We start from the raw sequence: 21886 nt of genomic DNA, 5'->3' as shown, positions 1-21886 counted from the left end.
TTTTTTCAACCAGAAAAAAATGGCACAGGAATCAATTGACAAAATAGGCATTTATTCCAAGGACATAATGCCGTGAAGAAACCCCCCAAGGCCAGCCTGGGAGTGGGAGAAAACGGCTCCCCCCAGCTCAAGGGGGAACGGAACCTCGGTGCTTCTCTGCACCCCAGCCGTGCAGGGAAGCCTGGGGCGGAGCTCTGGGAATGAGCTCTGGGCTGTGGGCCCGCGGCCTGACTTGCCCGCCTGTCAGCGCAGGCCCAGATTAGTGTGACCAGTGCTCCAAGAAGCCAGAGTGTCAAGACAGATGACAAAGGAAGTCGTGCAGAGGCAGGGCCAGGAGCCCTGACAGGGAGATGCCCAAGGTGTCGGAGATACAGGCGGCCGCCATGGCAAATTCCCGGTGCTCATCACTCGTCTGGAGAGGGCAGAAAGCAGGGGTGAGGCTTCAGTCCTAGACACCCCTGCCCTGGCCTTCCCCAGCGAGGCTACCCACAACCCTCAGCCAGCTGGTGCTGACCTCCAGCGCAATGTTGTGGAAGGTGTTCACATAGGCAGCACCGCCCAGGAGTCCCTCATACAGAATGATCAGGAAGACGAGGTAGATGCTGGGCAGGAAGCTCAACCACACGTCCACCAGCAGGAAGGCCAGGTTGAAGCACTATGGATGCAGGAGGAGGGGAGGGCTGAGCCTGGGACCGGCGGCGGCCAGGGAGGCCGCGATCCCATCCAGTGGCCCCCGGTTCCGAGAGATGCTGAGAGGGCTGACGGGCCTGGATCACATCCCAGCACCCAGCTGGCCTACCAGACCCTGAGATCCGGGGTAAGCCTGCTCCCTGTCCCGTCCCAGCACCCGAGACCTCGTAGGTCTCGCCCCACCTCACCTTTGGTCCTGTTACGCCTGCTGCCTGGAGCGCTATTCTGCCTTCCCCTCACTTGGGATCTCCTAGCCACCACTGTTCATGGCTCAGCTTGGATCAGGACCCCTCCCACCCCAGTGCCCTCCTCCCAAGGGCACGCTCCCCCCCCCCCCCCCATTTTGGGCTACACATGCACCAGCAGTTCTCAACCGGGTGTGATTTTGCCACCCAGGGGACACTGGGCAACATGTAAAGATGTTCTTGGCTGTCACGAGTGGGGACGGAGTAGGCAGAGGCCCAGCCCCCTGCCGGGCACGAACGGCCCCACGACAAAGGATGGTCCAGCCCCAAAAGTCAACAGTGCCGAGGTTGAGAAACTCTGGCTACAGTGTTCTCAGTTCTCTTACGAAGCTTCTCCGACCCCACCCAAGGGGGTAGGTCCCTCCTGTGTGCTCCAGTCCTTCAGAGGATCCCCAGTGCCCCAGGTCTGAGCACACAAGGTTGCCTCCCCAGTGGGTAGGCCACCGTGGCAGCTCACGAGGTTGATGTACATACACCTGGGGGTGTGGTGACCCACATAGACCTTGCCCTCAGAGGTTCTCATTCATGAAGTCTGAGGTAAGCTCAGAGACCTGCATGGAAAAGAACACGCCCAGTAGGGGCGCCTGGGTGGCTCTGTTGGTTGAGCGTCCGACTTCAGCTCAGGTCATGATCTCACAGTTCATGGGTTCGAACCCTATATCGGGCTCTGTGCTGACCGCTCAGAGCCCGGAGCCTGCTTCCGATTCTGTGTCTCCCTCTCTCTCTGCCCCTCCCCTGCTCACTGGCGCGTGCACACTCGCTCTCTCTCAAAATAAGTAAATAAATAAACTTTAAAAAAAAAAAAAAAAGGACAGCTAAAATCGCAAGCCACCCATTTCAGTGGCATCTACTGAGTTCAGAATTGTTGACGCAGTGCTTTGGCACTTTGGGGGTACATAGCCCTGGGTTCGCAGTACTGCTCAGACCAACAGAGAAGCTGGAGGCCATTCACATGGCGTCGTCATAACCCGGAAGTGCAAAATCTTCACTTGCCCTATATCTCGTTATCCGAGGCGTGAGCTCAGCTTATTAAAAAGGACTTTCCTGTACTAACCAAAGATGTAGTTTGAGAGTTACCTTCAGGGGCTGTAGACACATGACCTTGAAAATGAGTTACCTCCAGAAGCTGTAGACACATGACCTTGAAACAGCGAAGGCTGGTTATGTGAAGCTACTTGGGTTAGACCGTTGGGAGTGGATGGTGTTTGTGCACTTAACGCTGTAATACTTTTGCTGTGGGAAGTCACAATTTGCTCGCCAGCCTTGAGGTCAATAGCCTGTTGACTACGACATCACCGATTCTATCACAATGAACCATCCAGAATAAAAGAATGGTACATTTTTTTTTTATCCTTAGAAACGTTATTTGAAACCCTGTGTCTCTGCGCGAGGCTTGTGGAAATAACCATTAAGTGAGTGCTTCTAATGGGTTAAAACAGAATACAAAATCTCATTTTCTTCTTCTTCCTCTCACCTCTATTTCCTACGACTGCCCTGACAAGTAGGTGTTGGCCACACCCGATTTATAGAGGAGACGCTCTAGGCTCAGGCTGGTGTAGAGACCGGCCCTAAGTCACCCAGGTACAGAGTACACAAGCTGGGATTTGCACCCAGGTTTGCCAGGCTGCTGATGTCACGCGTTTTACGCAGAGCCGGAGCCCTGCTGGCCTTCTGTCCCCCGGGCCCAGAACCTGATGGTGAGCAATAAATAATTCCTGCTGAGGGAGGGAAGCCTGGGGTCTGGGAAGCCGGGAGCTACGGTGGGAACAGAGGGAGGGCTGGGCTCAGTACCTGCAGCAGGGCCAAGACCCACGTGAAGCGGATTCGACAGCAGCGGAGAGAAGAGCGGGACACAAAGACGCCGGCCTGGTAGAGCATCTGGTACCTTCGGTGGAGGCAGGGAGTAGGAGGAAGCCCTTCCGGGTGCCGCCCCCAGCCCCCTGCCCGTCCTGCTGCCACACCCTCGCCCTTCTTACCAGCGGTACTGCTGAGCGTGAGTCAGGGACGTGTTCCGGAAGAACAGGAGCTCAAACTGCAGCAGAGAGCAGGCAGGGCAGACGGTCAGAGACACGTGGGGCCCCGCCTCCGTTGCTACTCCCCCCCCCACCCAGCAGCCCTCACTCACAAGCCCCTGATTGATGAAATACTCCGCAAAGTAGACCAGGACCAAGGGGACGATGTACCACAGCAGGCCCTGGAAGGGTCAGAAGCTGTAAGTGGCAGGCTGGCAGGCGGGCACTGGCCACGGGGGACCCGCCACCATCCATACCTTGAACACGGTCCACCTTTCCTGAAGGGAGAGGTTCGAGCTGGAGTCTGCAGGGGAACAGGGAGAGAAGGGCAGGTGAGGCTGGCACGTTGACTCGGCAGAGGGTGCTGGTGTGCAAGAAACCAAGCACGCTCACGCTCACTGAGCGTGCTTAAATGCCACCGGACTGGGACTGTACAATTCAAAATGGTCAAATTGAGGGGCGCCTGGGGGGGGCTCAGTTGGTGAAGCGTCTGACTTCCGGCTCAGGTCATGATCTAATGGTTTGCAAGTTCAAGCCCCGCGTCGGGCTCTGCGCGGACAGCTCGGAGCCTGGGGCCTGCTTCCGATTCTGTGTCTCTTCCTCTCTCTGCCCCTCCCCTGCTCGTGCTCTGTCTCCCTCTCCCCCTCTCAAAAATAAACATAAAAAAATGGTGAAATCGGTAAACTTCACGTTAGCTCTGTTTTACCACTGCTTAGAAAGAAAGAAAGAAAGAAAGAAAGAAAGAAAGAAAGAAAGAAAGAAAAAGAAGGAAAGAAGCCGGTGAGACGTCTTCACGGCTCATGTATACAGCTCAAAAAGGCTACACACTCCATCCCAGCCAAGCTGGCCCCTCCTTTCCGTTTCTTGAACATCCAAGCTCATTCCCACCACAGGGTTTTAGAATTTGCTGCTCCCTCTGCCTGCAACCTGTTCACCCCGACATCCATAAGGCTGACACCTGGTCATTGAAATTTCAGCCCAAGGACACTGCCTCAAAAAGGCCTTCCGAACCACCTTCTCTACGCAGGACCCTTCTCTGTTTCCCCCCGGTTCCCAGCAGCAAAACCGCTTTATGTCCGGCCAGCACTTACCAATGCTTGAAAACAACACGTTTCCGATTCAGCTGCTTCTTCACGAATCTCCCCCCTTTCCTATGTCAGTCACATGGTACCCCCAGCAAGTGCTCAATGAGAGCACTTCTTGAATAGATGAACGCAAATGATTCTTACTGTAACCAGCACATCCACTCCCCCCCCTTCCCGACCGGGTCCACCGTAGACAGCAAAGGCTAAAACCCAGCGAGAGAGACAGTGACGGCTCTGCGTCTCTTACCTGACTTCGCCTCGGGGGCCTCGCTGTTTATCAGGGGCTGCCGGGCTGATGTCTCTGCCTCTTCCTCCCCTCCAGGGTCCTGGGGCTCGGGAGATGTGAGCAAAAAGAAATAGCTAGGAGCGGGTGGGATGAAGGTAAGACCAGAGAGGCCGCTCCCTCCCAGGGCACCACCCCCTCCACCCATCATTGCCACAGCCCCCCATCCCGTGCCAGAGATGATCGCTCTAGCTACCGTGTGTTACGCATTCATTCAACTTTTCAAATTTCCGTCACTTCTAATTTGCCGTATCTACGCTCCTCCTATATATAATTTTTTTTTTTTTGCTTGTTATTTTCCTTTAAATTGATTCCCTTTTTCTACGTGGCCTGGTTCTAAGCATTAATATGTGGATAACAGATTGGATTGGCTAGTTTAAATTTTTTTCCTAACGCACTCAAAATTAATCAAGTAAGGGTCCCCCCCACCCCGCCCCCCGCAAATCATCTTGGGATCCACACTGTATCAGAGGCTTCACACACATCACCTCATGAGGACACAAGGAGAACTACCGCCATTTAAGATATGGGGAAACTGGGGCGCCTGGATGACTCAGTTGGTTAAGCATCTGACTTGGGCTCACATCACGATCTCAAGGCTCGTGAGTTCGAGCCCCGCCTCGGGCTCTGTGCTGACAGCTCGGAGCCTGGAGCCTGCTTCTGATTCTGTGTCTCCCTCTTTCTCTGCCCCTCCCCTCCTTGCGCTCTGTCTCTCTCTCTCTTTGTCTCTCTCTCAAAAAACAAGTAAACATTTAAAAAATTTTAAAAAAATGATACAGGGAAACTGAGGGCCAGAGAGGTAAAACACCTTGCCCCACACTACATCGCTAGCAAGTGGCGGCTCCAGAACTCAAACCAGGCCCATCAGAGTCCAGAATCCACATCCCCTCTTTACAAGGAGGCCAGGATCGGAAGACTGGGAGCAGGGTCTAGTTCTCTCCCCTGACCCATCACCCTCCCAGCCCAGGCAGCCTACCTGGCCAGCAGCAGGGCGGGGATACCCAGCATGGACAGCAGGGTGTGCTGGGGGGAGAGGCCAGCCTGGGTGAGGCCCAGGTAGGACAACGCTCCCAGCAGCCCTGCTCCCCCGGTTCCTGAGGACCACCAGGAGATCACGGCCCTGAGAGGAACACAAGGGTTGAGGAAGGACCAAAGCCAGCACCGGGAGGTCCTCTCCCCGACTCCCTGCTCTGCCTGCTTACCTGGGGTAGAAGGCGGTGAGCGAGAGGAAGGTGACCTCCCCCAGACCTGACGAGATGCTAGCCAAGACCACACCTGGGGGGGAGGAGGGGGGACAAGCATGGCAGTGACCACACCCAGCCTCCCTGATATCTCTGGTCCCCTGAGGTGTCTGGCCAGGGCCTCCTCTGCATCAGCTCAGCGGAGCTAAAAACAGATCCCTTGGGCAGGCGGGCTTCAGACCTGGAGTAGAACCAACCCGCTCCCCCCGCACATCCGCTCACAGGGAATGGTACCTCCATCCGCCCAGTTATCAACTCCGGAGCAAGAACTCATCTCTGATGCCTCGGCCGTCATGGAGTCTTGGTGACTGCTCGTCTTGAGCTCCCGGTGTTCCATCCATTCCCTCCTATCTCCCCACCCCCCAACCCCTCCAAAATGACCCCATCCCCCCTCTCCTGCCTGTGACAGTCCTGGCAGGCTTCTGAGGGTTACACAAACAATCCCTTTCCTCGGGGAAGCTGGGGAGACTACCCCACAATGCTCAGTTTCGGTTCCTCTGGGTTCCCCACCTGACACGAAACCTCACACTCACCACACAGGCTGGTCCCCACTGAATGAGAAAAGGCAACCAGGATGAAGCTTCCCGCAGAACAAATCCCGCTGACGAGCACCCGGGGGCTGAGGGGGAGAGGTATAGCGAGAGAAGAAGAGGGTCAGCTTCCGCCCGCAACTCCCCAGCCCTCCGGCCGCCTCAGCCCTCCTGGCCTCCCCACTCTCAGATCCCACCTGCCCTTCCTCCCACCACCCCCACCCGGACCTGTAGGGCAACAGATGAAGACCAAGAGGGGCCAGCAATTTGATGACGAGGGTGGGGAGGATGTCGGCCAGGAGCACCGCCTGGAACGGGAGAACACGTTGAGACCCCAGATGGTCCCAGGCACAAACCTCCCAACCAAGTGGCCAAGGAAAGACACACACCAGCCGGGTCGACCCGCTACAAACACAGGCCCTGAAGTCAGACAGCTCTGGGTTCGAGTCCCAGCTCTGCTGCTCCTTAGCTAGGAGTCAACAAGACATTCACACGCTCCGAGTTTCAGTTTCCTCGTCTGGAAAATGGGGGATGGTTATAGCGCCTAGCTCGTAGCACTGCTGTGTGCATTAAATGAGCCAATGTAGGCCACACACAGAAAAGGCTCAGTAAATGGTCTTGATTATTATAATCACGACAGTCGCAGCTGGGTGCTGGGGGTGGGGGTGCGGGGCAGGGGGAGACCAGATGGGTACTCACAGCCGTGGAGACAGAGTTGCAGTCAAATCGAGATGAACTATTGCGGGTGGTGGGCGCTGGGTCTGGGTCTACCTGATAAAAGAGAAGAGTCTTTTACCCAGGGAGGCAAGAGGAGAGACCAAAAGGGCCCGACTCCAGTCCCAGCTCAGCCCTAACTTGAAGGACGGCTTTGGCTCCGCGCTGTACTCTTGGGACCTGGCTTTTTCTATGTGCACAACAGGCAGGGTGAGGTGGCCGTGGAAACCTTAAACTAAGGACCCGAAGGCCAAAGATGGCCCTGTAAATGGGCTCTACTTGGGTAGCACATTCAGGAGCTTTCATTTTTAAAGATTTCGGTTTCCAGAAAAGCTGATCTTGGACCAAATTCCCTGTGGGGCCTGTAAGGAGGTGGCTGCTGGCCTTTGGCGTGCATCCCCTCGCTCATCATAGACAAGAGGGTCTCAACGGGAGGTGATTATAGCCCCCAGGGAACATTTGGCAATATCTGGGGACATTCTTGTCTCAACTGGAGAACTGGGGGGGCGGGGGGGGGTATGCTACTGGTATCTAATGGGTAGAGGCCAGGGATGTTGCTAAACACCCTACAATGCACAGAAAGCCCAACAACAAAGAATTCTCCAGCCTAAAATGTTCAGTGCTGGGGTTAAAAAAACCCTACCAGGGCCCCACCCAGCCAAAATTTGAGTTTGGACACCTGGCACCAGTTGATTCTTAAAAACCCTTCTCACTCTGAGGTCTGGGAGATTGGGAACTTTAGTCCTCTTGCCCCAACCCTTGGCTACCCCATTCCCTGAGTTTTTCAAAGGGGCCCCTGCCCTAGGTTGAGTTCTTCATCTTCCCATAATGACTAAATATGGTGGCGTGATAGAGAGGGTCACTTACACGGCTTTGGTTCCCGGATGCCCTCTGGTGGCTAAGGATGTCATGGGCGGCGCTGAGCATCACCACATAGGAAAAGTTGTTGCAAAGGCCCAGGAGCCTGGAGTGAGCATTATAGACCTTTTGTTTCTTCAGTTTTATTGAGATATAACCGACACAGAAGAACACATCCCAGCCTCCTTCCAGGCTTACAATCTACCCACAGTCCTAGCACCAAATCTCCCCTTCTTGTGGCCTTCAGTCAGCTCCCTTGTTTTTCTCTGTCACTAGCCGCCCCCCCCCCCCCCCCATCTCCATTCAATGTTAGGGCTAGAAATAACAGGCTTTGGGAGGCAGACTTGGGTCCACATCTTATCTCTCCCAGGAAGAGAAGGAAGTCGTCCTTGATGCCTGTCTCCTCCAAGCTTCCACCATGATTCAGTTCCTGGGACTATTCTCATCCACTGATCCACAGTCTCTGACGTGCTGGGACAGTAGAAAGATCCCGGAGCTTGAAGCTCGGAAGGATCACGTTCAGATCCCAAGCCTGCTGCTTCCTACTTGAGTGGCCTTGGTCTCCTCATGGGTAAATGAGGATACAAGTTTCTCTTCTCACTGCCTCACAGGGGGCTGCAGGGATGAAAATAAGATAATACCAAAGTCCTTTATGACCCATGAAGAATCTTTTTTGCTTAGTCTCACTTCCCAGAGCCACACTCAGTGATGGGAAAGGAACTGGGCCAAGAGCCAGAGAGTTCACGTGCTCCTTCCACAAGCCTACAAAGTGGTACTACCGTTCTCATCTTGCTGCTGTGAAACCGAGGTTCAGAGAGGTTACGAGACTCTTCCAGAGTCACGTGGGAAGTCACTTCCAACCCAGTGTGCCACCCAAGCCCTCCATGGTCAGGTTAGTGCTAGAAGCATTTCCCAGAGCTCAATATTTGAATGATTCCAGGAGGTAGGTGGATGATCTTTTAAAAAGCAGGCATGTGCTTTTTAAAACATGCATTGGGAGCAATACTGGCTTTCCGTCTAGAATAGTGATTTAAAGTTTTCTTTAAAGAAACACATGCATTTACAAATCTAAAGCCTGACTTGCTTGAAGTAAAACACGAAGTAGTCCTACAGGTGAAATGAGGCTCTGGCCAAAATAAGAAGGTGGTAAGTAAATGAATAAAGTCTGGGAACTTTACCCGCAGCCTTGGGCAAACCAACTGGCTCAGTAAATATTTGTGAATTCAGCTCCTTTTTCAGAGCTCAGTTTTTTCCTCCTCAGCTCTTTCTTCCTGTTGCTTCCCCTCTTCCCACCGCATTTTTACTTCTGCTGAACTCTTCGGGCCACTCACCAGAAACCCATCGCGTTCTTCCAAAGGGCTCCCTGACGGTCTAACAGACGGGGCCGAGGTTCGGGGGCGGTCTCCTCCCCTGGGAAGGCGAGAAGAAGCGAGCATGACCTCCACCCCACTCGCAGGTGCACGAAGGCCCCACGGGGCTCCTCCCGGGGCCGAGCCAGCGCCCGAGGCCCGAGTCTGGTGGGGACAGAGGCTGTCACTCTCAGGAGGGCGCGTAGAAATACGCACCCTCGGAATCCAAAAGGCGCCGCCGCGAGCCCGCACAGCCTCCCATGGCATCAAGTTCAGATCCCGCGAAGCGTTCAAAGTCAGCGAGAGTCCAGGCTTGGCTCTGACCCGGCGGATGAGGGTCTGCGACAGATGAGAAGGATCAACGCCCCACTGCCGGTCCCGGCTCCGGCTTCTCCGCCGCACTCGCGCCCGGCGACCCACCACGTTACCCCGGGCTCCATCTCGCGCCCTCGCACACCCCACCACGTCCCACCCGTGGGACTCCGCCCCCGCCCCCTTTAAAGCAGGGGGCTCTGCGGTCTGTACCTTTAAGAGCAGCTGCAAGTTCGGCCCCGAGGTACCGCAGGTGGGCGGCTCACGTGACAACACCAGCGGGTCCCTCATCACGTGCTTTTGGAGGTCACCACAACTTCCGGGTCCTCTCTCTGTCTTCGCTTTAGGCCTTCCCAGCCTCGGGGCGGGGGACAGAGAGAGGCCGGGAGAACCCTGGAACCGCTGGTTTAAAACTAGAGCGGGTAGGATCAGCAAAGAAGAGCCACGACATTAGACTAGCGGGGCGCAAGGTCTTGACCGTATCCTGCCAGCACTAGGCATGGCAGCAAGCGGCTTCAGCTCCTCTAGCGACCTTCAATTGCCAGAAATAAATATGGCCACCGGGTTACTCCTTTCTCTGTTTCTGGTTGGGAACAAAGACAGCCAGTTTCGGGGCATCCTTATTCTTATCTGTTGCCCTTAGATTGCTTCGGAACTGAAAATAAAGATAACACTCATCAAAGAGGATTTCTACCTATTGGCAATATCCAAAGCATTAAGGAGATCCCTTTCCTCAAATTATCCTAGAACTGAAGATTATCACAGAAATAGTCCCGCCTCCCCCCTCGCTTTACAGATGAGAAAACAAAAAAGGAAAATTGCTGGTGAAGACGCAAAGTGAGACCTAAACGTGACCTTAGAGACCTTTTTAGCAATAGGAAATAGAGCACCAGAGGCAGGTGTGTTTGGCTGAGCAGGCTGCTGGCAGAATTCCTGCCTGCATCGAGGATACTTAGACCTGACGAGTAATAAGGTCCAAAATTCTGATTCTGTGATCTCATCTAGTCCCTTTAATTGGAAATTTAGAAGGTGGGGATTAGGGGAAGAGGTGTAGATCAAAGTCACTTCACACAGTCCCAAATAAGGAGTGATTATTCTCTTACCTTTCTCTAGGTAGTTAAGCAGCATCCTGAATTTTCTTCATGGAGTCCTTCCCCTGCTAATCCCTTCTATGGGCTTCCACCAGCTGGTGCCCACCTCTACCAGCTCTTTCTCACCACCAAGTCCTCAGACTGCTGTTTGAAATGTGGCCCCCTTGGGCTGCTTCCCAGGTCACTCAACCAATGAAATATGGTGTCCTACTACGCTTGCGGTGCCCTAGAAACTCAGCAACATGTCATACATGGCCTCTGCCTTCAAGGAACTCACAAGAGGTTGAGAGGTAGACACAAATAACCACAACACAAAGCTTAGCCAAGTTTTGTTTTGCAAGAATGACTACAGATGAGGGAATGGACATTGGAGCCACCAGCCCGGCCCCTTCTTCCCCTTAGGGAAGCATTAATGACCCTGAAATGAGAAGCCAGAGCTCTTACCAACCCCTCTTCACTCCTACTCCTTGTCCCTAGGCAAAACAGGAACCACAAACCCCAGCTTCCTCTCACAGAGTGGCTGTGGCTTGTGGGGGAGACGGAAATGGCTGAGGTGTGAATACAAGACCTGAGTCATTTAAGCTGCAGTTGCCACGGCCCCCTCCCCCCTCCCCAATTCTGAGGTCTCCTGCTCCTACGTTTTTCTTTATGGCCTCCCTTCCCTTGCCCTTCAATTCCAACTATGCACCTGAGTCCCCCCAGGTGATGCACATCCATTTCCCAGCCAGGACTGGAAGCTGCTGTGGGCACCGCAGAGGGTGGGCAGGGCCTGGGGAGGGGATGCGTCAGGCAGACTTAGGGGAAGAGGAAGTGTCCTGGGCCCCGGGGAAGACTGGCTTGTCTCAGTGGGTGGGGACGGTCATTTGTCGGCTTTCTGGACACACAGAGACAGACAGGATGGATTTCCTCCGGCTCCATCTCCCTGGGCTGCATCAGGCCTTGAGGGGGGCATTGGTGAGAGGGGCAAGGAGATGCCAGAGACTTTCGCCCTGCTCCCTGGGGCCCCCCCCTTCCCTCCACCCTTTGAGACTCTCCTCAAGACTTGAGATTCCTTTCCCAGGATCAGGTAGCCTCCTAGCCTGATTGTTTCTGGATTTCAATACCCCACCTCCACAGATACATCCCTACCCCTAATCTAGCCCTTTCCTTTTCCTTCTGCAGATACAGTTCTCTTTCTCCTTCCAGATCCCAGAACCCCTCTTCTGTATCTGAGTTCCTCTGGGGCAGGGTCCCATCCTAAACAGTCCTAAGAAGGCTGGATCTCCCCTTAATGCCTTTGTCCCCCTGCCCCTTCTCTTCCAGGATTCCCTCAGCACCTTTGTCTCCTACCTTATGGGCGATGAGGTCCCCACTGTAGAGAGGAGGGAGGCAAGGGCAGCTGAGGAACTGGGGGAGGTGGCTGCAGGAAGGCCAGAGGAGACTGAAGAGAAGGGAGCCCAGGAGGCCCTTGAGGGCCTTGGAGGCAGCCAAAACAAGGAGGGTGGAGGGCTGAGAGAGCCTAGAGAGGCTGGAAGGTACCAGGAGGGAGGTTCAGCTACAAAACAGACCTGGGATTGGGAAGAAGGCAGCTCCCATGGGTCTCAAGCAAACAGGCAGCTCACTGGGGCCTGGGAAGCAGCTAAGGCTGCCAGGTGCCAGGAGCCAAGTGCCCACTTAGAGGCCAAAAAGACGTCTGGGGCAGGGTCTAAGGCTGGTCGAGACAACGGCAGCCAAACCCAGGAGAGTCGAGGGCCCAATGAGCAGGAAGTGAACAGAGAGGAGACACGGAGAACCTGGGAACAGGAGGAGGAGGCGGAAGAGATCAGGGAAGGGAAGCCAGGGGTGGCCGGAAAGGCGGAGTCAGAATGGACCTGGCAGAGGGAGCCTGAGGGGAAGGTAGCAGGGGACAGCAGGGAGTCATTAGAGCAGGTGTTCAAGGAGGCAGTTGCAGAGGAGATCCAGGCGCCTAGGGCCAAAGAGGCTGGGAAGGAAGGAGAGGTGATGGTGGTCCTAAGGGGTAGCCAAAGCACAAGGGTAGAGAAAACACGGGAGTCAGGGACAGAATCTGAAGCTGGGACAACCTCAGGCAGGGAGGAAGAGGCCAGGACAGCCTCAGGCAGGGAGGAGACAGAGACAACCTCAGGTGGAGAGGAGGAGGCCAGGACAACCTCAGGCAGGGAGGAGGAGGCCGAGACAACCTCAGGCAGGGAGGAGGAGGCCGAGACAACCTCAGGCAGGGAGGAGGAGGCCAGGACAACCTCAGGAAGGGAGGAGGAGGCCGGGACAACCTCAGGCAGGGAGGAGGAGGCCGGGACAACCTCAGACAGGGAGGAGGAGGAGGCAGAGACAACCTCAGGCAGGGAGGAGGAGGCTGGGACAACCTCAGGTAGGGAGGAGGAGGCCGGGACAACCTCAGGGGGAGAGGAGGAGGCTGGGACAGCCTTAGATAGGGAGGAAGAGGCTGGGACAATCTCAGGGGGAGAGGAGGAGGCCGGGATAACCTCAGACAGGGAGGAGGAGGAGGCAGAGACAGCCTCAGGCAGGGAGGAGGAGGCCGGGACAACCTCAGGCAGGGAGGAAGAGGAGGCAGAGACAACCTCAGGCAGGGAGGAGGAGGCCGGGACAACCTCAGGTAGGGAGGAGGAGGCTGGGACAACCTCAGGGGGAGAGGAGGAGGCTGGGACAGCCTCAGGCAGGGAGGAAGAGGCTGGGACAACCTCAGGGGGAGAGGAGGAGGCCGGGACAACCTCAGACAGGGAGGAGGAGGAGGCAGAGACAACCTCAGGCAGGGAGAAGAAGGAGGCTGGGACAACCTCAGGCAGGGAGGAGGAGGCCGGGACAACATCAGGGGGAGAGGAGGAGGCCGGGACAACCTCAGACAGGGAGGAGGAGGAGGCAGAGACAACCTCAGGCAGGGAGGAGGAGGCCAGGACAACCTCAGGTAGGGAGGAGGAGGCCGGGACAACATCAGGGGGAGAGGAGGAGGCCGGGACAACCTCAGACAGGGAGGAGGAGGAGGCAGAGACAACCTCAGGCAGGGAGAAGGAGGCTGGGACAACCTCAGGCAGGGAGGAGGAGGCCGGGACAACCTCAGACAGGGAGGAAGAGGAGGCAGAGACAACCTCAGGCAGGGAGGAGGAGGCTGGGACAACCTCAGGTAGGGAGGAGGAGGCCGGGACAACCTCAGGGGGAGAGGAGGAGGCTGGGACAGCCTCAGGCAGGGAGGAAGAGGCTGGGACAACCTCAGGGGGAGAGGTGGAGGCTGGGACAACCTCAGACAGGGAGGAGGAGGAGGCAGAGACAACCTCAGGCAGGGAGGAGGAGGCTGGGACAACCTCAGGCAGGGAGGAGGAGGCCGGGACAACCTCAGGGGGAGAGGAGGAGGCTGGGACACCCTCAGGCAGGGAGGAAGAGGCTGGGACAACCTCAGGGGGAGAGGAGGAGGCCGGGACAACCTCAGACAGGGAGGAGGAGGAGGCAGAGACAACCTCAGGCAGGGAGGAGGAGGCTGGGACAATCTCAGGCAGGGAGGAGGAGGCCGGGACAACCTCAGGGGGAAAGGAGGAGGCTGGGACAGCCTCAGGCAGGGAGGAAGAGGCTGGGACAACCTCAGGGGGAGAGGAGGAAGCCGGGACAACCTCAGGCAGGGAGGAGGAGGCCGGGACAACCTCAGGTAAAGAGGAGGAGGCCGGGATAACTTTAGGCAGGGCAGAGGCCGGGACAACCTCAGTTGGGAAGGAAGGTAACCTCTCGGGAGCCAGGGAGCCAGAATATGGGGAAGTAGTCTCCAGAGAAAGGATCTCAGAGGGCACTGGGAGGACCTGGGCAATAGAGAAGGCTGCCAGGGAAGACCAGGAGGAGGAGGTGGATGAGAAGAGAAAGGCTGAGATGAGCATTTCCCCCAAACAGAGCCAGGCTCTAGGAACTGAGGGCGTGGAGGAAGCAGTGAAGGACCAGCTGGCAGGGAGGGAGTCTGCAGGAGGCCAGGGGTCAGAGGGGGAGGGAGAGGGGTTTGAGGTCCAGGCAGATCGGGACGGGGAAGAGGCTGAGGGGAGGCAAGCCTTGGTGAACAGGACTGTTGCCCTTGGTCTGGAGGAGGTGGTGCAGGCAGAGAAGTCCAAAGAGGAGGGAGAGAGTTGCTGGATCGCTGAGGCTGAGTTGCCCAAGAACAAAGTGGCAAACGAGGCTGAAGGCGATGCTGGCTTGGAGGCAACCCCGGAAGCCAGGCTTGAGAAGGAGTGCAGGGGGGAGAAGAGCGAGGGGGAGGCTCAGACAGGTGGAGAAGGGCTGGCGTTGGAGGGCAGTGGCCTTGAGCATGAGGTCACCGAAGGCCAGGACCCTGAGCTGATGGCCGCCCCCCAGACCCCAACAGAGCAGCCTGAGGAAGGACTGGGGGAAGAGGAAGAGCCCCGGGGCATTCCAGCCCTGAACAAAGAGGAGACAGAAAGGAGCCCGGAGGAATACCCCAGAAACCTGGGGTATGGAAAGCCTGGTGCCTCTGGGACTGAAGCCCAGAGGAGGGACTTGGAGGGAGGGGATTCCCACAAAGAAAAAGCAGATGCTGAAGAGGGGGAGGAGGAGGCTGTAGGAAGCCAGGCATCAGAGGAGGCCGAGGAGGCCGAGGGAGGCCAAGAGTCTGCGCTCCCAGATGTCCTGGAGGCAGGTGGGGAGTGGAAGAAAGCTGAGGAAGCAGGGTGTGGAGCAGAGGAGGGAGAGGCCCGCGGAGCACAGAGCCAGGAGCCGGGTGGAAGGTTCAGCGCAGGGGCAGGGGCAGGTCGGGCACTGGGGGAGTCAGATGCCCGAGACACCGAGGATGAGGAGGCAGAGGCCACGGTGCCCTGCAGGGCAGACACGACATCCAGCGGAGTCTGGGGGCTGGAGGAGGCGGCTCTGAGCCTCCAGGACAGCGAGGACACAGGGGTCAGTTCTTCGGCCGCTGAGATAGCGGGGGACAAGGCCGATGGGAGGGCTGCTGCACCTGGGAGAGGGCCCAAAAGAGAGGCTGGGGAAGCTTGGGAATCAGAAGGGAGGCAGGAGGCTGGGGGAGTAAAGGAGCTGGTGGAGGCTGCGTGGGAAAAAACCCGAGGGGGGCCAGAGTTTGGCCTGGAGGGCTCAGCAGACATGGAGGTAAATAGCAGAGGGGGCCCAGAAGAGGCTTTTGAGGCCGGAGACGGTGAGCCCAGGGGAGAGTGCGCAGAGGTCAGGGAATCTGCAGCGGCAGAGGGAGGCTGTGGGATGGACGGCTTTACCTGGGGTTCCCAGGTGGCGAGGGCAGAGGGCGCCACCGCCACGGTAGAGGCCGAGGGGCTCCCAGGAGGGCAGACGCCGCCACGGGAACAGGAGGCTGCGGGATGGCAGTTAAAGGAGCAGGGGCAAGGCGGTGAGGGGCAGCGTGGGGACCTCCACCCTGAGAAAGAGGCACAGAGGCCCCTTGACGTGGAGGGTGTTGAGGTGACTGAAGACCAGAGGGCAGAGGCCGAGGAGATTGTTCCAGAAGGCCCGGAGGACATCCAGGGCCAGGAGGACCAGTCAACACACCAGGAGCCTGGGCCACGTGGGGAGACGGCAGCAAGTACCGGAGGGGATGCTCACGGCAGCTGGAGTGAGGTGAGGGCTCCAGCCAGGGTCTGGGGCTGGACAGAGCAGAATATCGAAGCCAGCCCCTTGGTACTCGGTGCCCCTGTCCCTGCAGGCCCTGCTTCCTGGGTCTCGCCTGGACGTCTCTGTCTCGAGGAGCCGTGTACTCCTGTCTCGAAGCTCCTCCCAGCGTCGCTCCCGGCCCTCTTTCCGACGGACCCCGGCCCCTGAGCGGCAGGAGGAGCCTCCCAGCCCCCCACCTGAGGAAGAGCCGTCAGCCCCCGAGCAGAGACTTCTCCGGCCAGAGGAACCCCCGGAGGCAAGCCCCCCAAGGCCTGAAGGGACCCCACCGCCAGCCAGGAGAAGGCCCCTGGGACACGGGTAAGCAGAGGGCGACGTGGCTGGGCCGGGGTGGGGAGGAGGCCGTGGACACGTGGAGACCAGCTCCCACAGCCCGTCTCCACCTGCAGGTTTGGCCTTGCCCACCCCGGCATGATGCAGGAACTGCAGGCCCGACTGGGCCGGCCCAAACCCCAGTGAGCGCCCCGAGCCCCTGGGAGCCGGGCCCTGAATGAGCGTCAGAAGGATCCACCAAATCCTGCTCGCCCTATCTCCCTCCGCCACTTTGGACACACCCTTTTCCACCCTCTGGGCCTTGGTTTCTTGGTGTGTCAAGCTCGGAGCAGACAGAGGCAGACATCCTCGAGAAGCGTGAACTGGAGGAGTCTGACTGCAGTGTGGCTGATGGACCCCCCCCCCCCCCCAACCCCTGACCCGCTGGGAGCGCGCCCCTCATGGCCCGTCCTGATCACGCCTCCGGCGCATCTCTGCTGTCTGCAGGACCGAGGGGACGAGGGGACGGGACCGTTCTCACGGCCTTCCCTCCCCGACCTCTCCGGTCCCCACCCAGGCCTCCAGAGGGCAGTGCAGCGGGAACCCAAAGCTCGGCGGGGTGGGCGCCAGCCCGGAGGAGAGGGGTCAGGAGGCCCTCTGGACCTCCATCTGCAATCAGAGGTTGATGGGACGGATCAGTGGCCTTGAGCTTTGAAAAACTCACGGCTCTGCAGGTTACTGTGGCAACCACCAGCCCAGCAAGCCAGTCTGGGGGAAGGTGGGCCAGGAGCCCCCGAAATTTAGGAGCAGAGAGGGGTCCAGGGCGGCCAGAGACTACAGACCCCCCCCCCCCCAGACCCTTTTGTCCTTTGGCATCAGGCACCCCTTCTGGGAAAAGAAGCCGAGGCTGAGAGAGGATGACAGTGCTTTATTCGGCACCCCGCACGGTGGCCTAGCTCGGGGACAACTAGCCGGCTCTGAAACAATAAATAAACCATCATTTTCCTAAACAATAAATAAATATCCAAGAAATAAATATCCGGCAGGGCCTGGAGGGGCCTTAAGTTATTGGGTGGGGGTTGGGGTGGGAGGCCGGTGGAGTCCTGCCCTGTTTGAGGCAGACGAGCTGGAGGCTGTCCCGTTGGCCCGAACTGAATGAAGGGTGAAGGGAAGGGGCTGAGAGATCACCCCATCAGGGCCGGGAGCCGAATGAGGACCCCGAGGCCGGGGCTGGGTTTCCAGCTTGGGAGAGTAAGAGCAAGTCCCTTACGGCCCGAGCTAAGACGAGCTCTAAGGAGTGCAGCAGCTGGTAGGTATAGAGGAGCTGGGGCCAGGACGGCTGCCCTGACACCCGTGAGAGGCCACTCGGAGCCCCTGGGAGCAGCTCCTTCCTCTCCTCGTCATCTTCCTCCTCGGGGAGGTTGAGTCCCGCAGCCAGCACCTGTGAGGAGAGGCCCACGGGTCAGACAGTGGCCAAGCGGAGACCCCGAGCAAACCCTTGTTCCTTTAGGTGCCCAGTGGTAACAGAATGACATCAGATACCACGAGGTCATGATTTCCCTGGACAGCCCCTACTCTAGACCTTCCATTATGTCATCATCTCACGTGTCCTGCCTGATTTTTTGATTCGAGAAAATGGAAGTCACCGAGCCAGATGCCGCGCCCGGGGCGGGCACACGATCCCAGGATCGCCCTGGGCGTGTGGGATGCCCGAAGTTCTCCTCTCGAGGGTCATTTGGGGGTCCGGAGTGGGCAGCAAGGTGGGACAGCCAGTTTTCATGCTGCTTACATTTTATTAAGGATAAAACGCCTGTTTCCCTTGGAGATATTCGGGAGGATCTGGTGACGTTAGGGGCTAAGGGAGAAGGGACCGAGCTTTGCTGTAGGGCCTGCTAATGCCAGCAGCTGTTCCGGGTGCTTCAGAGCTGTTTGGATCAAGACATCAAGAGGAGGCAGAGATTCGGGGGGGCAGAGCCAGGGCCTACACACACACACACACACACACACACACACACACTCAGAGGACCTACAGCATCTCCTTCCAAACTTACCCAACCTGCGGGCAGGGAGTGTTTGAAAAAGGGGGCCCGTGACGCTCAATGTTACGTGTTGGTCTCTGGGAGTTTGGGAGGGGGGTGAACACTCTACCTGGAAGTGGAGATGCTGCTGCAAATCCCGGAGGTCCAACCTCATGGTCCATAGCTCTATCTTCTCTGAGCTCGTCCAGCCCCCCTGGCTTCCCAGGCTTCCCAACAGGGCATGGAAGGGGCGAAGTGTCATGAAGAGGAAGCAGAGTCGTTCTGGGTCCTGCAGGAGGGAAGGGAGGGGGTCAGGAAAGGCTTGCAGGCTGAGGATCAAACCTAAGCCCATCTCCACTGTCCTATCACTCTCTCTCCACAACCCCACTCTATCCTCTTCCCTACTATCCCCTTTCGTGTTCCTTTCCTTTTTTTTTTTTTTAATTTTAACGTTTATTTATTTTTGAGACAGAGAGAGACAGAGCATGAACAGGGGAGGGGCAGAGAGGGAGACACAGAATCTGAAACAGGCTCCAGGCTCTGAGCGGTCAGCACAGAGCCCGACGCGGGGCTCGAACTCACGGACCGTGAGATCATGACCTGAGCCGAAGTCGGATGCTTAACCGACCGAGCCACCCAGGCACCCCTCCTTTTTTTTTAAGTTTATTTTGAGGGGGGGGGAGGGAGGGACAGAGAGAGAGAGGGAGAGAGAACCCTAAGCAGACTCTGTGCTAACAGCAGACTGGGGGCTCAATCTCAGGAACCGTGAGGTCGTGACCTGAGCCGAGATCAGGAGTTGGACGCTTAACCGGCTGAGCCACCCAGGCACCCCCCTCCGTTTCACGTCCATGGCTTCACTTGTGTTTTTATCCTGTCTCCAACCTCCTTCCCACACTAATCCCACGCCATCCCTCCTCCGTCTGTGCAGCCTCGTTCTGACATGACTTCTTTATTCCAGCTGGATCTTTATATCCGGTGACGTGCCAAGCCTCATCCGGATCCAATTCCTCCATTCATCCCCAAATCCATTTTCCATTCAATCCCCTGACTTCATCACCATCCACCCGGCCCAGCCTTGCTGCCAGCTCTCCTGCCCCACCCCACCGGCCCCCAACTCACAGAGAGGCTGTGCCAGGCCTGGAAGGTCAGGGAGACATTGGGGAGCTGATCTCCCAGGGGCAGGAGGTCCAGGCTCACTCCTGGCAGGTGAGATTCAGCCTGTGGGGCAAGATCTGTTAGTGGGGGGGCCAGAGGGATTGGGGATTCGCCCGTCCCCAAAGCCAGCTGCATCAGAGAGAGACTCACAAAGCGGTGGGCCTGGGTCCGAACCTCGGAGAACAGCTTCCTGGCGAGGTGCAGGCTGACCTTGAACTCCCTCCGCAGCTCCTGCAGGCTCAGGGGGGGCCTCCCTGGCGGCCTCGGGAATCCCCAAACACCAGCACGAGCCAGGAGCAAGGAGAGCAACAAGAGGCTGAGCCCTGGAGAGAGGGGGGAGATGGTGGGCCAGGTTGGGGGAAAGCTCGAGAAGAACTCAACATGCCCCTTCTGAGCCTGTGCTGTAGGCAAAGCCTGTGTGCCATTTTGCTGACCCCGCAAGGCCACTAATAACATGGAAGCTATCGAGGACACCATATGGCATCTCTGTCTGAACGAAAGGAAGGTACCCCTTCTCCGAGGCGGACACGGCCTTGCACAGAAGGCCCACATTCGCAAGCAGATCTCAGGCTCCATCTCGGCCCCTCACTAACTCCCTTGGCTAAGTGTCTTTTTCGGTGAACCAACCGCTCAACGGTATGTGGCAGCCTGGGGGCTATTATCCGTGCATTTTGCAGATGAGGAAAATGTGAGGCTGACTAGCCCAGGGTGGCGTGGCGAGAGGGGGAGGGGACCAGGACTGGATTCCAGATCTGCCCAAATGCAGATCCTGCGTGCTTCCCCCGCAGGGAACTCCGACGAGGCAGCCACCTCCCCTGGAGTGGGCACTCTGTTCTGCCGAAGATTCCTGGGGCTTAGCCAGGCGGCTCTGATGGCCTGAACTGGAGCCCCAGGGGTGGGCGGGCAGTGCTGGAGACTCTACCTCGGAGAGTCAGAAGGACAGATTGGTCCAGCCACCACCGAGGCCGATGGGTCACTCTGCAGTGTCAGAAGAAGAGGGGGTGCCAGGGGGAGGAAGGGGGCCTGGGATGGGAGGCATAACCTCTGTTTCTCGTCCAGGTCCTTCCCTGGATGAGATGAGTCGCCTCTTATCTCTGTGCCTCAGGTTCCCATCCGTAAAATGGGGTAGTCAGGCCAGCTGGTTTCTGAAAGTATTTCCGGCCTATGTTTCCTGGACAGAAGAGAGAGGGGCCCTAGGGTGGGGGGTCTGGGAAGAGGCCAGGGTTCGGTGGTTTCTCCATCAGGGAGAGGAAATCTAGCAATCACTGGAGTTACACAATTCTCCTCGAAACACAAACCAAAACTAAGCTGTAAGTCTGTCTGTTCCCGCTCACCCTCCTCTCCATGCTTCTCCCTTGTCCATTCTTGATGGGCTCTGCTTCCCGAAATGTCCTGTACGTAAAGGTGAAGGAGAGCTTCTGGGTCCTTCACCGGCCAATGTACTTCTAGAGGTGGTGGGTGGTCCCTGGGACCCCTAGCATCCAGGCTCCCCGGTTTAGGGACCACATCCCAGGGACTTCAGGCAGAGTGGGGTTCTTCTCAGCTCTGTGTTGAGGGAAAGTGAGTACCCCAGGCTCTGGTGGATATTGCCACCCCAAATCGAGCTGGGCCACTTCCTAGGGCTTCCTGTCTGAGCTCTGGGACCCCAGACCCTTCCCTTGGCTTCTCCCTACGCTCTGCACTCAATCCCAGCTCCTTGGCTCTGGCTCTCTACCCGTTCTCCAGCCCTTGGTCCCTACTATGGCCCTACCATCTGCTCTTCCTTCTGTGTCTCTGTGTCCTTGAGTCGCCCACTGTGGATTGGACCTCCTTCCAAGCTACAGACCCTTGACCCAGTTAGGCCGCCGCCGCCTTGCCCCCGCCCCACACTCCAGCCCACTCCTCCTGCCCTTCTTCCTCTCCCAGCCCCGGTTCTCAGCCAAACTGTCCCGTCCCCGCTCAGTCGCTCTAGCCAAACTCCTGATCCTGGCCCTGGTCAAACTGGCTGCCCGCCTCTCCCCATCTGGGCCGGTCAAGGCTTCCCATCCGCTGCCCAGCCCTGATCAAACCATCACCCTCATTCACTCCAGCCTCATTCCTATCCTCCGGTCGACTGTATCCTGTATCCTTAGTCTTGACCCAGTAGCTGTCCCTCGGCCCCCGGCCCCCATCCACACCAGTCAAGCCCTCCCACCCCCTGCCCAGTCTCAGCCAAGCTTGCCACCCCCTCCGCCCCCGGCCCTGGCCTCAAACTCACGCCAGCCAAGGTCGCCTGCCATCTGGCCCATGACGGGGCCCAGCCTGTGTGGCCAGCCATCTCCCGGGCAGGGGTCTTATACTGGGGGCTGCGCCGGTTTCACTTTCCGTCCTGCTTGTACTTTCGGCTTTGCGCTCAGTCTTCCCTCCTCACCACCCCTTGCTGAAATGGGGAAATG

General features: G+C 57.7%; 3 protein-coding genes across 10 annotated transcripts; 1 reads left to right on the top strand and 2 right to left on the bottom strand.

The window, feature by feature from the left end:
- Positions 1-31: 31 nt before the first annotated feature.
- Positions 32-11253, bottom strand: CLN3 (CLN3 lysosomal/endosomal transmembrane protein, battenin). Of its 2 annotated transcripts, XM_060648877.3 has the most exons (17): positions 10423-11253; positions 9533-9732; positions 9224-9346; positions 8990-9068; positions 7668-7764; positions 6786-6857; positions 6315-6394; positions 6090-6175; positions 5518-5590; positions 5292-5435; positions 4280-4392; positions 3205-3251; positions 3061-3129; positions 2912-2967; positions 2727-2820; positions 515-655; positions 32-412 (listed from the first exon to the last, which is right to left on the bottom strand). In XM_060648877.3, the coding sequence occupies exons 3-17, from the start codon at positions 9267-9269 to the stop codon at positions 293-295; spliced, it is 1317 nt and encodes a 438-aa protein (XP_060504860.2). In that variant the 5' UTR covers positions 9270-9346; positions 9533-9732; positions 10423-11253; the 3' UTR covers positions 32-292. The 2 variants fall into 2 exon arrangements, with proteins under 2 accessions (XP_060504860.2, XP_081647843.1); XM_081791717.1 differs by lacking the exon at positions 10423-11253 and having other exon boundaries at positions 9533-10105.
- APOBR (apolipoprotein B receptor) lies at positions 11242-17351 on the top strand. Of its 7 annotated transcripts, none has more exons than XM_078440038.2 (5): positions 11242-11364; positions 11713-13546; positions 13577-15996; positions 16082-16347; positions 16437-17351. In XM_078440038.2, the coding sequence occupies exons 1-5, from the start codon at positions 11308-11310 to the stop codon at positions 16504-16506; spliced, it is 4647 nt and encodes a 1548-aa protein (XP_078296164.1). In that variant the 5' UTR covers positions 11242-11307; the 3' UTR covers positions 16507-17351. The 7 variants fall into 7 exon arrangements, with proteins under 7 accessions (XP_078296164.1, XP_078296163.1, XP_078296167.1 ...); XM_078440037.2 differs by having other exon boundaries at positions 11713-13896; positions 13927-15996; XM_078440041.2 differs by having other exon boundaries at positions 11258-11364; positions 11713-12775; positions 13052-15996.
- A 2-nt stretch (positions 17352-17353) lies between these two features.
- On the bottom strand, positions 17354-21853 carry IL27 (interleukin 27). The gene is made up of 5 exons (XM_078440042.2): positions 21709-21853; positions 19623-19795; positions 19437-19535; positions 18448-18606; positions 17354-17740 (listed from the first exon to the last, which is right to left on the bottom strand). The coding sequence occupies exons 1-5, from the start codon at positions 21737-21739 to the stop codon at positions 17492-17494; spliced, it is 711 nt and encodes a 236-aa protein (XP_078296168.1). The 5' UTR covers positions 21740-21853; the 3' UTR covers positions 17354-17491.
- Positions 21854-21886: the final 33 nt, after the last annotated feature.

The sequence above is a fragment of the Panthera onca genome, chromosome E3 (assembly GCF_046562875.1).
Source record: "Panthera onca isolate mPanOnc1 chromosome E3, mPanOnc1 haplotype 2, whole genome shotgun sequence".
In the NCBI taxonomy this organism is placed as follows: domain Eukaryota; kingdom Metazoa; phylum Chordata; class Mammalia; order Carnivora; family Felidae; genus Panthera; species Panthera onca.
Note: the sequence above shows the minus strand (reverse complement) of the source record. Positions and strands in the feature narration are given on the sequence as shown.